The sequence below is a fragment of the Amblyraja radiata genome, chromosome 34 (genome assembly GCF_010909765.2).
Source record: "Amblyraja radiata isolate CabotCenter1 chromosome 34, sAmbRad1.1.pri, whole genome shotgun sequence".
Classification (NCBI taxonomy): domain Eukaryota; kingdom Metazoa; phylum Chordata; class Chondrichthyes; order Rajiformes; family Rajidae; genus Amblyraja; species Amblyraja radiata.
The window spans coordinates 16,360,841-16,374,911 of NC_045989.1; the positions used below are offsets into that span (position 1 = coordinate 16,360,841).

At 37.5% G+C, this 14,071-nt stretch overlaps 1 protein-coding gene across 4 annotated transcripts in view; it reads right to left on the reverse strand.

Moving 5' to 3' along the window:
* The window catches only part of znf280d (zinc finger protein 280D), a 75,678-nt gene that overhangs the window by 11,760 nt on the left and 49,847 nt on the right, over nt 1-14,071 (reverse strand). For all 4 annotated transcript variants that reach the window (XM_033050305.1, XM_033050304.1, XM_033050306.1 and 1 more), the window contains 9 exons: nt 12,719-12,876; nt 12,282-12,382; nt 8,540-8,686; nt 5,982-6,116; nt 5,274-5,533; nt 4,438-4,578; nt 3,415-3,477; nt 2,882-3,003; nt 2,225-2,252 (listed from right to left, as the gene is read on the reverse strand). In XM_033050305.1, the coding sequence (XP_032906196.1) occupies nt 2,225-2,252; nt 2,882-3,003; nt 3,415-3,477; nt 4,438-4,578; nt 5,274-5,533; nt 5,982-6,116; nt 8,540-8,686; nt 12,282-12,382; nt 12,719-12,876 (1,155 nt within the window). The remainder of the gene's footprint in view (nt 1-2,224; nt 2,253-2,881; nt 3,004-3,414; nt 3,478-4,437; nt 4,579-5,273; nt 5,534-5,981; nt 6,117-8,539; nt 8,687-12,281; nt 12,383-12,718; nt 12,877-14,071) is intronic.

Below are 14,071 nucleotides of genomic sequence, written 5' to 3' on the forward strand. Positions count from 1 at the left end.
CGCAAAGACCGCTCCCTCCGCAACTCCCTCGTCAATTCTTCCCTTCCCTCCCGCACCACCCCCTCCCCGGGCACTTTCCGTTGCAACCGCAAGAAATGCAACACCTGTCCCTTCACCTCCCCCCTCGACTCCATTCAAGGTCCCAAGCAGTCGTTCCAGGTGCGACAAAGGTTCACCTGTATCTCCTCCAACCTCATCTACTGCATCCGCTGCTCTAGATGTCAGCTGATTTACATCGGTGAGACCAAGCGTAGGTTGGGCGATCGTTTCGCCGAACACCTCCGCTCAGTCCGCAATAACCTACCTGACCTCCCGGTGGCTCAGCACTTCAACTCCCCCTCCCATTCCCAATCCGACCTCTCTGTCCTGGGTCTCCTCCATTGCCAGAGTGAGCAACAGCGGAAATTGGAGGAACAGCACCTCATATTCCGTCTGGGGTCCTTGCGTCCTTATGGCATTAACATTGAATTCTCCCAATTTGGCTAGCCCGTGCTGTCTCCTCCCCTTCCTTAACCCTCTAGCTGTCTCCTCCCACCCTCCCATCCGCCCGCCCTCGGGCTCCTCCTCCTCCTCCTCCTCCCCTTTTCCTTCTTTCTTTCCCCACCCCCCATCAGTCTGAAGAAGGGTTTCGGCCCGAAACGTCGCCTATTTCCTTCGCTCCATATATGCTGCTGCACCCGCTGAGTTTCCCCAGCAATGTTGTGTACCTTCGATATTCCAGCATCTGCAGTTCCCTTTTGAACACAGTAACAGCTGTCAAATTGAGAGCTGGTGTTGCCAACTGAAGAAGGTTGATAAAGGTACATCTGGAGGATGAGTTTACAGGAAGAGGTAAATGAAATTGGAAATACCATATTAGAAAATAATTGAATGCTGAAAATACAAGATGAGGCAAGATTAAATGTGGAATTCAGTATCGAGTCTTAAAGGTTATAGCATGCCTGGTTGGAAGATGAGGTGCTGTTCCTTGAGCACATGTTCAGCATTTTCACAGTCACTATCCTGCAGAAAAGTCAGTGGGAAAGTGACACGAGTGCAAGCTCAAAGTCATTCTTGTGGCCTGAACAGAAGTTTCTGCAAAGCAGTCACCCAAAGTATGATTACTTTCCTCCATGCAGTCCACCTTCTAAACACTGAATACATGGAGGACGTTCAAGTAAATCCTTGCTTCACCTGGAAGGAGACCCTAAATGACAGGGCAAATGTTGTATATAATGTGGTTGCACATGAAAGCACTCTAAGAAGTTAACTGGGTGTTGGTGGAAACAGAAAGAGTGGACCAAAATTTTCACGAGTGGAGGGGAGGGGAACGTTGTCTATGTTCCCATGATATTAGGAACGTTAGAAATTGTGGAGAATGGTCTGTGGTAAAAGCTGGTAAGAGGAAGGTGAAGACAAGTAGAACTCTATCCTGATGCTGAATTGGGGAAGGTGAGAGCAGAACTTCAATAAGTAGTAACATGGTTTCTTAAGTTATCTCTGCACCCTAACACAGTTTTCATGATTTATAAAACAACGATGAAATCTGTTCAAATTAGGTTACATCGACGATGAATGTTCAAAATACATAATATAAAATGCCATTTTTTATGACATTACATCAACTGTAAAAGATTGTCACATGAAAAAAAAGCCCCATTGTTTCAGTTTAGGGAGAAAATAATGAGAATATTGCATTTTAATACCTATTCCATGACTCTGTTCTGTGAATGTTGTCATAGATAAATATTCAAAACAAATTGTCAAATGCAGATTTATGGATGCAAAATATAATTACTCTAAATATGTCAAATTGTGCGTTCACCCATATTACCTTTTGTATATCCCCAGCAGCCAGCTATTGAGGCTTGACAACGAGTCTCCCTTTTCTAAGCTGCTACTCTTGTTCAAATTAAGAGAATTGAATGTATTTATCTACCATAACCAAATAATTGGTTGCAAAACGCTAAACAAATTGCAGCACAACCTTATTAAAAATATACCGATAAATCATAAGCAGTAAGTTTTCCAAATCGGTATTGAAAGTGAAGAAATACCATCCCAAATTTACATGTTAATATTTAAGTTGCTTACAAATTATTTACATGGAGAAGAAATAGTCACTCAAAACCAGCTGAGGGGATATCCCAACTGTTTAAAATACAATTTCACAGAAAAAAATGTCCTCAAAATGATTTGAAGGGTCCAAATTATATTGAAAAAAAAGCATACTAAGCATACTTACTGGACTATGTTGTCAATAATACTGGAAGCTGAAAGAAAAAGAACCAGAATTATTTTAAAAAGATTTCTCCGCTCCATCTTTTGTGGCCTTGGATACAAGACAATCATGGAACAAGGTTGTTTGTGATTCACTGTAACCCCTTATCTTCACAGAAAAGGCTTGTTGGATGTTTAAGTAACTTATTGTGTACCTTATCTTTCCTGTTCTTATTTACATTTTTAATCTAACCATGTTGAATTTTGCTTTCTTCTTCTTCAACCAAAACGATACTTATACCAAAATTATACTAAAATACTTATACTGTTCATTTATCCTGTCAATCTGAAATATTGATTATTTGACTATAGGTTATACTTGTGATATTTACTTCAGCTGTGAAAAATAATAGTAGAATCACAACTATCATTGAAGAAATTCTGTATATCACTCCCCATAACAAGAATTATGATTCCAGTAGGATCATTTTATATCATTTTTGAATAATATTTATCTTTCAAATAAAAGGAACTATACCTACAGCATACACATTTACAGATTTACAATCATAAATATAATTTTTAAAACAAGTTAATAATAATCTTTATTAATATCATTTTGCCTATGAGGCTAATAAGTAAAAATAACATAACATCAAGAATGTCAAGCTTTTCCACTTACCACTGGATTTTGAAACAATATGACAGACATGGAACTTGTTTTGATAAAGATGTTTTGCCATATCATCTGAATCAGAAACAGTGGCTTCAAATGGACAACTAGAACATACTAGTTTTATATCGCTGAAACAATATGAAATACAGTAATTTACCCTGAGAAATGTTCTTAAATTATGGCACATGTATCACTCAGTTGTACACATATGGCAGGTGGAAACTATAGTCTCTTATAATAGGATTGGCTTGATACAGCAGGAAGATGCACTGACTGTGTTAATGAGTAATTTCAATAAGGCTAACTACGGTTACTAGTTAGGAAAAAATGTACGATTATTCCTTTAATGAAATGATGATTGATCTGTTATGCATTTTTTTAAATCGAGGTATTATTATTTTCATTGTTCATTAGTCAAGATCACTTTCTGCATTCATTTTAATATAAAATTCACTAATCAGTGGCAAAATTATATTCTTTTAAAGTTCACATTTTTTTATTGATAAGATTTAGGCTAAAAATTCTAATGCATTTCCTACCTCAGTTTGTTTGAATACTCTTTGAACATCCAAAAATTCTTTTTACAGGGGACAGTGTGAGAGCTGCAAAACACAATCGACATTTAAAAAACATTGAATCCATTGTTTAGATGTTTCTCAATTGTACATTATTGGCATCATAAAAACTTAATATCCTTCCACATGATAGCATCCAAGAATAACCTAATATTTTCAAACATACACATTGTTGACATGATACAAACTGTTCTCTTGATTTTGCTTTTAATATAAAACTTAAGAGATACTAAAGGAATTCAAGGTAAGTGACAGCAAACAGCTATGAGCACAATTTTAGTAAATAACTTTTATGTGACCACGCTTATACTTACCTGCAAGATTTTTTTTTAAATAGAAGCACCATTTGAAAAAAAATTTTAGTGATGTGGCTCTAGCTATTTACTTGGTACTATGAAAAAATTTCAAATAATGTTGTAAATTATGCACACAAGAACAGTTACAACACAGCATATAGAAAACAGTATCTTAGTGCATAACACGTTAAATTTTGATTGATGGTTTCAGTCTGCAGAGGGCTATCAATTTGATAACTGTGTCAATGCTTAACTTTGAACCTTATTCAACTAGGAATGAATGCTAAAATGTGCTGCAGTAAGCAGATTTCAGATCACATTTTAAAGATTACCCAGATTTGTATAAAATGGCTAAATTCCTTAAGGCACAGATTTAATTCCTTATTCCTGCTAAACACAAAGTCTAAAAATGCATGTGTATCACATCTGATAAACATAACAAGCAAACATGCAACACACGAGTATTGGAGTTTGTGAGCATGCAAGTCCTGGGCCTGACTTTACATTGTAAGGCAGGGTTGGTGGTGGAGAAGCAAGAATAGGGGAAGTGGAAAAAGGAAATTAAGAACATTTGAAAATTTAGAAAAAATGTGATAACTTATTCATGAAAATAGATTAAATAATTTTCATAATCCCTCAAGTCTAAAGTATCCAATTTGAGATGCAATTATTTACTAAAGAAAACCCGTACCTCATTACATGGGCTACATAAGATTTGTTGCAGCTACTTCTGAATCGACAAAGGGGACAACGGGTGTAAGTGGCAAAGTGACTGGCGAATTCTTCAATTTCTGTGTCACATTCAATACATTTGTGAATATCACAGCTCGCCCTGCAATTAAACAAGAAAGTTTGCCATTAATGTTGTGATTCCAAAGTATAGAAAAGCATGTGCACTAAATACATGAGAAGCATATAATGCAAGCATCTACACATGTATATGCATTTTTGACCTTATCTCTCACAAATGCATTCTAGGTTCAATCACAAAATAAACAACTGCATGCCTTTTTCACAATGCTCATTTTATCTATTTTTTAAATTATTCAAAATGGGAAAAATCTCTAAACAACCACAATACCATTATTTATGGTATTTTAAGATTGACGTCAGATCTTTGGATGGTTGTTAAACACCCTCTTGAACTATATGAAGAGTAGGGATGTTGGTCATAATCTGTGTCTTAATAAAAACAATTTCGATTTGATTAGCCAGGCATTTTTCTCATTGGGAAATTTGTGGGATTTTAACTATACGGAATATAGCTCACACTTGTCCACATAGGAATAATTTTAAAGAAATAAGAGTTACGTCATGAAAGAAAGAAGTGTATAATTACAAATCATTCCTTCTTCATGGAAAATTGATATGCACTCAATATTTTTACTGAATGCGTAACAATTTTATATGAATGTACATGAAAAAGGCTAGCTGACAATATCAAGTATATAATTATTTCTTAGGCTTTAAAGCTCTTATTTAGACAATGGAGTGAAAATGATGTAAAAATTACCCAAGATAATTTACCTGGAAAACTGAAGATCAATATTAAACGGTTTTGTTACTTTTTCGTTTGCTTGATTTTTCTTCTTTTCCTCTTTAATGTATGGCAATTGTTGCGAACTTCCTATGGTAGTAACTTTGTTTATAGTTGATGAGTATAATTTAGTGTTTACCGTTACTGATGATGAGCACTGGAGTGTAGAACTAGCTGCAGAATTAACTGAAGGCTGGGAAGATGATGATGATCCAACTGGATAAGGTGTCATGGAAGCTCGAATAGTAACCTGCCAAATGAAATAGGCCGTCAATCAAATGAAATTGGATTTCCAGCATCATTAAATACCATTAGTTAGACAACCAAAAAAAAAAAGAATAAGACAATTTCTAAGTTTTGATAGGGCATCTTTGTTGGTATGGACAAATTGGGCTCTTGAACTCCTACCCAAGCACTCCACGCGAGTGGTAAGGGTGCTCCAATAATTTTTTTTACAAATAATTAAAAGATCAAAGTAAGTTGTGCACCTTACATGTGTTTGTTATATATCACAAATACTTGAGCAAATTGATTGATTGATAATTGATTTTCTGTTTTTACAAAGTGCAAACCAATCATCTCCAATAAATGTAAAACAATGTTATGTTGAAAACGGGTAAAAAGCCATGAACTTATCAAGTATTAAATAACTACAACGTTCGATTAAAAAACCATACATTTCAGATCTGTAATCCTACCTTTGTGCCAGGAGGTAGACCTTCTAATTGAGGAGGTTTTCGAAATGTCCTATGATGTTGAGTCTTATGATCCACCTTTTCTTTGCAGGTTAAAAACTGAAGCTTACATTTGCCGCAACGGTAAACCCCTTTTTTCTGGACAAGAATTTAAAATGTTTAATTGTTTGTTTGAAATTATAATAATAGATTGCCTAATCTACACAATGCTAATTAGAAGATAAATGGATTGCAACAGGAGATGCTTATTATAAAATATTTAATTGTTTGTGCATTTCAAATTCTAACTATGCATAAAATAAAACTCCATCTACTTCCCTTAAAATGTCCTCGTCCAAAATAAGCAAGTCACCAATACAGCATAAAAGTGTACCAGAATATACATACAAAACATATGAAAGAGGAGCAACAAACAGCCAAATAGCCCCCCATCATTCAACAAGATCATGGATGATCCAATCTTGGTACCAGCTTCAATTTCCTGCTGTGACTGCCATGTGAATCAAAAATGGGTCTCAAGTCCATTTAATAAGTCAGCACTCTCTCTGAGGTAACGTATTACAAAAAAATTGTGATCATTTGAGAGGAGGAAACCCTCACTTTAAATGGGTGATTCTTTATTGTGAAATGATATAGCCTGTTTGGATTCCCTCCATCGATCCTATTAAGCCCCTCAGACTTCTATATGGTTTCCACAAATCACTTTGTATTTTCTCAACTCCAATACTTTGGATAAGTATTTCCCAACTTATCCAAATCCAGAATCAATCAGTGCACAAAATGTGTGAGAAAGAACTGCAGATACTGGATAAAATCAAAGGTCAACACAAAATGCTGGAGAAACTCAGCGGGTGAGGCAGCATCTATGGAGAGAAGGAATGGGTGACTTTTCAGGTCGAGACCCTTCTTCAGACTGATGTCGGGGGGGGAGGGGGAAGGAAAGAAGATAGAAAGTGGGAGGAGACAGTAGGACTTGCAGGAGAACAGGGAAAGGGGAGGGGAAGGAGGGAGAAAGCAAAGGCTATCTGAAATTAGAGAAGTCAATGTTCATACCGCTGGGATGTAAACTACCCAAGCAAAATATGAGGTGCTGTTCCTCCAATTTGCGCTGGGCCTCACTCTGACAATGGAGGAGGCCCAGGACAGAGAGGCTGGGAATGGGAGGGGGAGTTGAAGTGCTGAGCAGTCCATCGTAACCAACCTGATCTCCCGGCTGCTCAGCACTTTAACTCCCCCTCCCATTCCCAATCTGACCTTTCTGTCCTGGGCCTCCTCCGTTGTCAGAGTGAGGCCCAGTGCAAAGTGGAGGAACAGCATCTCATATTTCGCTTGGGTAGTTTACACCCCAGCGGTATGAACAATGACTATTCTAATTTCAGATAGCCCTTGCTTTCTCCCTCCTTCCCAGTTCTCCTACAAGTCATAATGTCTCTGCCCACTTTCTACCTTTTCCCAACACCCCCCCCCCCCCCCACATCAGTCTGAAGAAGGGTCTCAACCCAAAATGTCACCCATTCCTTCTCTCCATAGATGCTGCCTCACCTGCCGAGTTTCTCCAGCATTTTGTGTCTACCATCAATCAGTGTACCTTGGTTTATTGTGAAGTTTGCTACCAGTGAATTGCATTTAAAAAAAAGATGAGTTCACATCTGCTCAGATAAATGTTTTTTGTACATGGTGACAAAGATGCAACCGAGTAGCCGCAAAGACACTGCAGTGTTCAATGGATTTAATGTTAGGAAAATGTTTAATCTACAAACATTTTTTAATTGTAATGGAAGATATATCTCTCTGATTAAAACAAATTGACTAAAAGCCTGATACTTCAATTTCTCAGCAGTTTTTAAATATTAACTGCACCCACGCATGATTTCCTTGTACTGAAGCTGTGCTGATGCGTTTCATTCTCATTAGATTGCAGGATTAAAGTAAATAAGTACACCTTAAATACAAAATGTGTTTTGTGCTGAATTCCTATTTGCAGCTTGGTAGTCAAGAAACAAAATATTCAGGATTTGAAGAAACTTTGTGTGTGATCAAGATACGTATAGCTATGGCTCAATGGTGCAGTTTATGAAATGTAATTCATTCAAGTCAAGTAGATAAGTGAACACAGCAATCTTTAAGTGGGTTTCTGGTTATGCTGACTATTCAAATTATTCAGCTATGAGCTACAAATAGATTTCTCCCCTGACAGTGACAAACTGAGATGTTCAATAAACCTAACAAAGAATGTCAAAAACAACAATAATGCTGTAACTGATCACTGACCTACTTTTTTCATTTAAGTACATCTTCCCTACTATTCACCATTTTCACATGCATTTTAAAATTCAAAGAAAGTGACATCCCTTTGCTGAATTTATTTATCCACCTGACCCTATTTGTGTTCAAAGTTCTTCAAGCGATCATCAAATCATATGGTACATATAAAGATCATTACTGATATCATCAAGTCAGTTACCCACTTTCAGGAAATGTTTTGGAACCTTTAGGAATTTGCAGTGTTATTGCAGAAAGCCATTTGTAAAATTCAATGTAATTCAACATTGACACTATACCTGATGCTTCAAGTAATGCTGGACGTAAGCATTTCCAATTTTGATGACTTTAAGGCAAAACGGGCAGAGTAACTGCTTGGTATTTTCATGAACAATGCGGAAATGGCTATCAACATCTGAAAATACTGATGAGCGGAAGCTGCATACCTAAAAGTGGGGTGTACAAAAAAGCAAGAGTAAAAATAAGTGAAGGCTGATTTGACTAGAGAATACTTATCTTTTTTACTTTGTTTTAATTAAATTTTCTAATTTAAGAACTTAATTAATACATGCACTGATATATTCCTCGTGCTAAGAGTCTTATACATTCCCAGATTTTGCTTACTTATACTAAACATGGAGGAAGCGCAGTTGTCCTCTATGGATGGGAAAAATAGAGAATTGAGGGTAGATAAGGTGCTTTCCCATGGATCATTAATACGTGAAAAGCACCCCATGTCTTATTAGTTATTAATGTGCCTCTAGCTAGTTTGGGAGGGATGCACAAGGCGGAGTCAACAGTCAATGAAACTCACAGAATGTTCATGACAAGGGTAAAGAAATGAATTTCAAAGCTTTTATAGAATCATGCAGCACCGAAACATGCCATTCAGCCCAACTCGACCATGCCGACCAAGATGCCCGATCTAAGCAGGTGCCATTTCCCTCACATCCCGTTTGGCATACAGTGCCCTTCATAATGTTTGGGACAAAGACACATCATTTATTTATTTACCTCTGTACTCCACAATTTGAGATTTCTAATAGAAAAACATCTGGTTAAATGTGGCTAAAGTGCACATTGTCTGATTTTAAAAAGGCCATTTTTACACATTTTGGTTTCACCATTTAGAAATTACAGCAGTGTTTATACATAGGCCCCATATTTCAGGGCAGCATAATGTTTGGAACACAGCAATGTCATGTAAATGAAATTAGTCATGTTTAGTATTTTGTTGCATATTCATTGCATTCAGACTGCTTGATGTCTGCGATTCATGGACATCACCAGTTGCTGGGTGCCTTCTCTGGTGATGCTCTGGCAGGCCTGTATTGCAGCCATCTTTAGGTTATGCTTGTTTTCGGGGGCTAGTCCCCTTCAGTTTTCTCTTCAGCATTTCAGAGTCATGCTCAATTGGGTTCAGATCGGGGATTTACTTGGCCACTCAAGAATTTATAATTTTTTAGCTTTGAAAAACTCCTTTGTTGCTTTAGAAGTATGTTTGGGATCATCGTCTTTCTATAGAATGAACTGTCGGCCAATGAGTTTTGAGGAATTTGTTTGAACTTGAGCAGATAGAATGTGTCTATACACTTCGGAACTCATTATGCTACCAACATCAGCAGTTGTATCATCAATGAAGGTAAGTGAGCCAGTACCTTCAGCAGCCAAACATGCCCAGGCCATAACACCCCCACTACCGTGTTTCACAGATGAGGTGGTATGCTTTGGATCTTGGGCAGTTCCTTCTCTCCTCCATATTTTGATCTTGCCATCACTCTGATATAAGTTAATCTTCATCTCATCCGTCCACAAGACCTTTTTCCGGAACTGTGGTTGCCCTTTTAAGTACTTCTTGGCAAACTGTAACCTGGCCATCCAATTTTCGCAGCTATCCAGTGGTTTGCATCTTGCAGTGTGGCCTCTGTCATTTCTGTTCATTAAGTCTTCTGCGGACAGTGGTCATTTGACAAATCCACACCTGACTCCTGAAGAGTGTTTCTGATCTGTCGGACATGTGTTTGGGGATTTGTCTTTATTATAGAGAAAATTCTTCCGTCATCAGCTGTGGAGGTCTTCCTTGGCCTGTCAGTCCCTTTGCTATTAGTAAGCTCACGAGTGCTCTCTTTCTTCTTAATGATGTTTCAAACAGTTGATTTTGATATGACTAGGGTTTGGCTGATGTCTCTTACAGTTTTATTCTTGTTTCTCAGTCTCATAATGGCTTCTTTGACTTTCATTGGCACAACTTTGGTCCTCATATTGATGAACAGCATTAAACGTTTCCAAAGGTGATGAAAAGACTGAAGGAAAGATTAGGTGCTGAGATCTCTTATACTTGCATTAGGAGGCATTTAAACACACCTGAGCAATTACACCACCTGTGAAGCCATGTGTCCCAAACATTATGGTGCCCTGAAATGGGGGAACTATGTATAAACACAGCTGTAATTTCTACATGGTGAAACCAAAATGTATAAAAATACCCTTTTAAAAATCTGACAATGTGCACTTTAAGCACATGTGATTTTTTTCTGTTACAAATTTCAAATTGTGGAGTACAGAGGCAAATAAATAAATGATGGGTCTTTGTTCCAAACATTATGGAGGGCACTGTATATCCCTCTAAACCTTTCCTATCCACCTACCAGTTTAAGTGTCTTTTAAATGCTGTTATGGTGTCTGCCTCAACTACCTCCACGGGCCACTCGTTCCATATACCCACCACCCTCAGAGAAAAATAAAATTGCCCTTCGGTTTTATATTTAATCTTTGCCCTCGCACCTTCAGCATAAGTCCTCCTGTTTTTGATTCCCCCATCCTGGGTGAAAGACTGTGCACTAACCCGATCTATTCCCTTCATGATTTTATACACCTTTGTAAGATCACTTCGCAGTCCCTTGAATTCCAAGGAATACAGGCCCAACCTCTCCCTGTAGCTCAGCTCTTCAAGTTCTGGCAGCATCCTTATAAATCTTCACTGCACTCTTTCCAACTTAATGACATCCTATGGGAGAACTGGGGATGGGGACTGGACATTGTGCCTTTCCCCACAGTGGTAACCATTGTGGGGGGATGATTTTTTTGTGTGTAAATGATTATTTTATTCTGTGTCCAAGATGGCTGCCGGAAGGGAGAGTGTACGCTGGCGCGTTTTAGCTGCCGCTGCTCTCTCTTCATATTGTGTTTTTTTATTTTTGTCTTTGGATTGAATTCTGTCTTTAATTTGTGTACTGGTGATGTCTTTACTATTTATTTTATTCCGCTTACATGTTTTTACTCTATTTGCTAAATTTTGTAAGGTGTCCTTGAGACTCTTGAAAGGTGCCCATAAATAAAATGTATTATTATTATTATTATCCTTATTAAACTCCATTAACCATTCCTTAGCCTACTTGCCTAGCTGTTCAAGAGCGTGCGGTAATTTTTGATAACCATTTTCACTGTCTACAATATCACCCACTTTGGTGTCATCTGCGAACTTACTAATCATGCCTTGCAATCTCATCCAAATTGTTACTACAAACCGCAAGCAGCAATGGGCAATATTTCTTGCACATATGATTTCTAGTAATTGGAGAAATGACAGGGTGGATAGGATTAATTTCATGTTTTACATGAGGATTCAATAATCCTTGATGAAATGATTGTGTAGGTGTAAACAAAATCAGTTAAGAAGAAGAAAAGAGAGAGAGAGAGAGAAAGAATATGAAATGTGGAGAGAGAGAGAGAGAATGAAATGAGGAAGAAATAAAGGAAGAAGACAGACAGAGATCGAGCAGGTAGACTACATCAACCTGGTCCAAGAAAGGGATCTGAAGATTTTTTATAACTCCTGAGCATGATTCTAAGACTTGGAGCTATGATATGCAAAACACTTATAACAGCTTACCTATTAGAATTTTGCTTAAAACATAAATTTGCTTTTTATTCATTGAAGTGCACTCAGCTGAATATTAATTGTTATTCCTGAATTAAGGCATAACTCATCACTTCTAAACAAAAACCTTTTAAAAATGTTTTACAAATTGAAAAAATTACCTGACAAACATATGGCATTTCCCCTGGTTTATGATTGTCTTTCATATGCTGTAGAAGGATTTGCTCAGATTCGTAGGATAACTCGCAAATTTTACAAATTGCTAGAAAGCAACCAAAGAACAAATTACATCTTCTCTACATTTGATCCTGCAGATACCTTGAATCCTATGAACTTCAATACAATAAGGAAAAATAGAACATGATGCAACTTGAACAAACAAGCTTATCTATTTTTTATTATGATGTTGCCACTTAAGCAAGATCAAGGCACCCTCCCTGAAGCACAGGCAGAAGTCTTATTGGTATTCTACGCGGCTGAAAGCAACAAACAATTCTAAATATAAAATATATTTTGCATTTTAATCAAATTAATAAGAAAAAACAGATGTCAAGCAATTTTACTATTTTAAACCTACGAAAGGCAACTAAAAACGTACTTGTTGACTCATATGGACAGTGAGCTGTTTCAATGTGGCATTGTAACTGGAAAGGTGTGGGGAACTGACGATGGCAGTGCTGACAGGTGGTGTGGCTTTCCCAGCTCTCACTACTTTGCTTCTCCAGTTCCATATGATGCTTCATGTGGTTCATAAATCTAGCAAAGATGAAGCAGTAACTGAAATACTTATGCAGCACTTAACATTTCTGTGTCATATATGAACGTAAATCTAGACAGTTGTTCTAACTTTGCAAAATGCACACAATGAAAAAATGTTGATAAAATGCACAAAATCAAGTACTTTAATGAATTTATAATCTTTGTTCATAACTACAAACTTAAGAGACACTGTCATCTTAACATGGATTAAATGGTTCTGTCCAGTGTGTCTGCCCATAATGTTAACTCTTAATAGTCCTCAAACAGTGCTGAATTTACTAATTAGGTTATCTTGCAAAATTAATATGGACCAGATGCACATTAAATAAAGAGAATTGTATAATGATGAATAATGATCCATAGTTGCAAGAATCTGGTTCAGCAACATTTTGATATTTACTTGAATGGGATTATGAAGCCAGGGTGGGGTAATTTTGGTTGTGAAATGCAGCATTGCAACTCCACAATTATTTTTCCCCAATAAATCCAGATTTCCAACCTGAAAACCAATTTGTCAAGCTTGGCTGTCTGCTAGACAAGAAATACCCCAGAAGGTGATGTGAGATTGGAGCAGAAATTGCATTATTTCTTTGGGAGTGGATGAAGGAGCTCAATGTAATTTAGATATGCGAATGCGATTATGGTTGCTGGGGGCAACAGGTTTGTTTGGCAGGGCTGGGGAAAACAATATGCTTGCTCCAAATTTAAAAACAGTATTTCATAAACACCTCTTTCACAACACTGGCCCTGCCCTTTCACTGTGGATTTCTCAAACTGGAGTTTAGAAGGTTGAGGGGGGACTTTATTGAGACTTACAGAATAACGAAAGGCATATAGATGTGGAAAGGATGTTTTTACTGGTGGGAGAGTCTAGGACCAGGGGTCATAGCCTCAGAATTAAAGGGCGCTCTTTTAGAAAGGAGGTGAGGAGGAACTTTAGTCAGAGGGTAGTTAATCTGTGGAACTCATTGCCAAAGAGGTCTGTGGAGGCCAAGTCAGTGGATAGAGTATGGACAAATTCTTGATTAGAACGGGTGTGAAGGGTTAAGGGGAGAAGGCAGGAAAATGGGATTAGGATGTAGAGATCAGCCATGATTGAATGGTGTAGAGTCAATGGGCCAAATGGCCTTATTCTACCCACACAACTTGTGAATGTGAAATCTTCTGAGAAGTGCAAAGCTTTGAGCAGAGA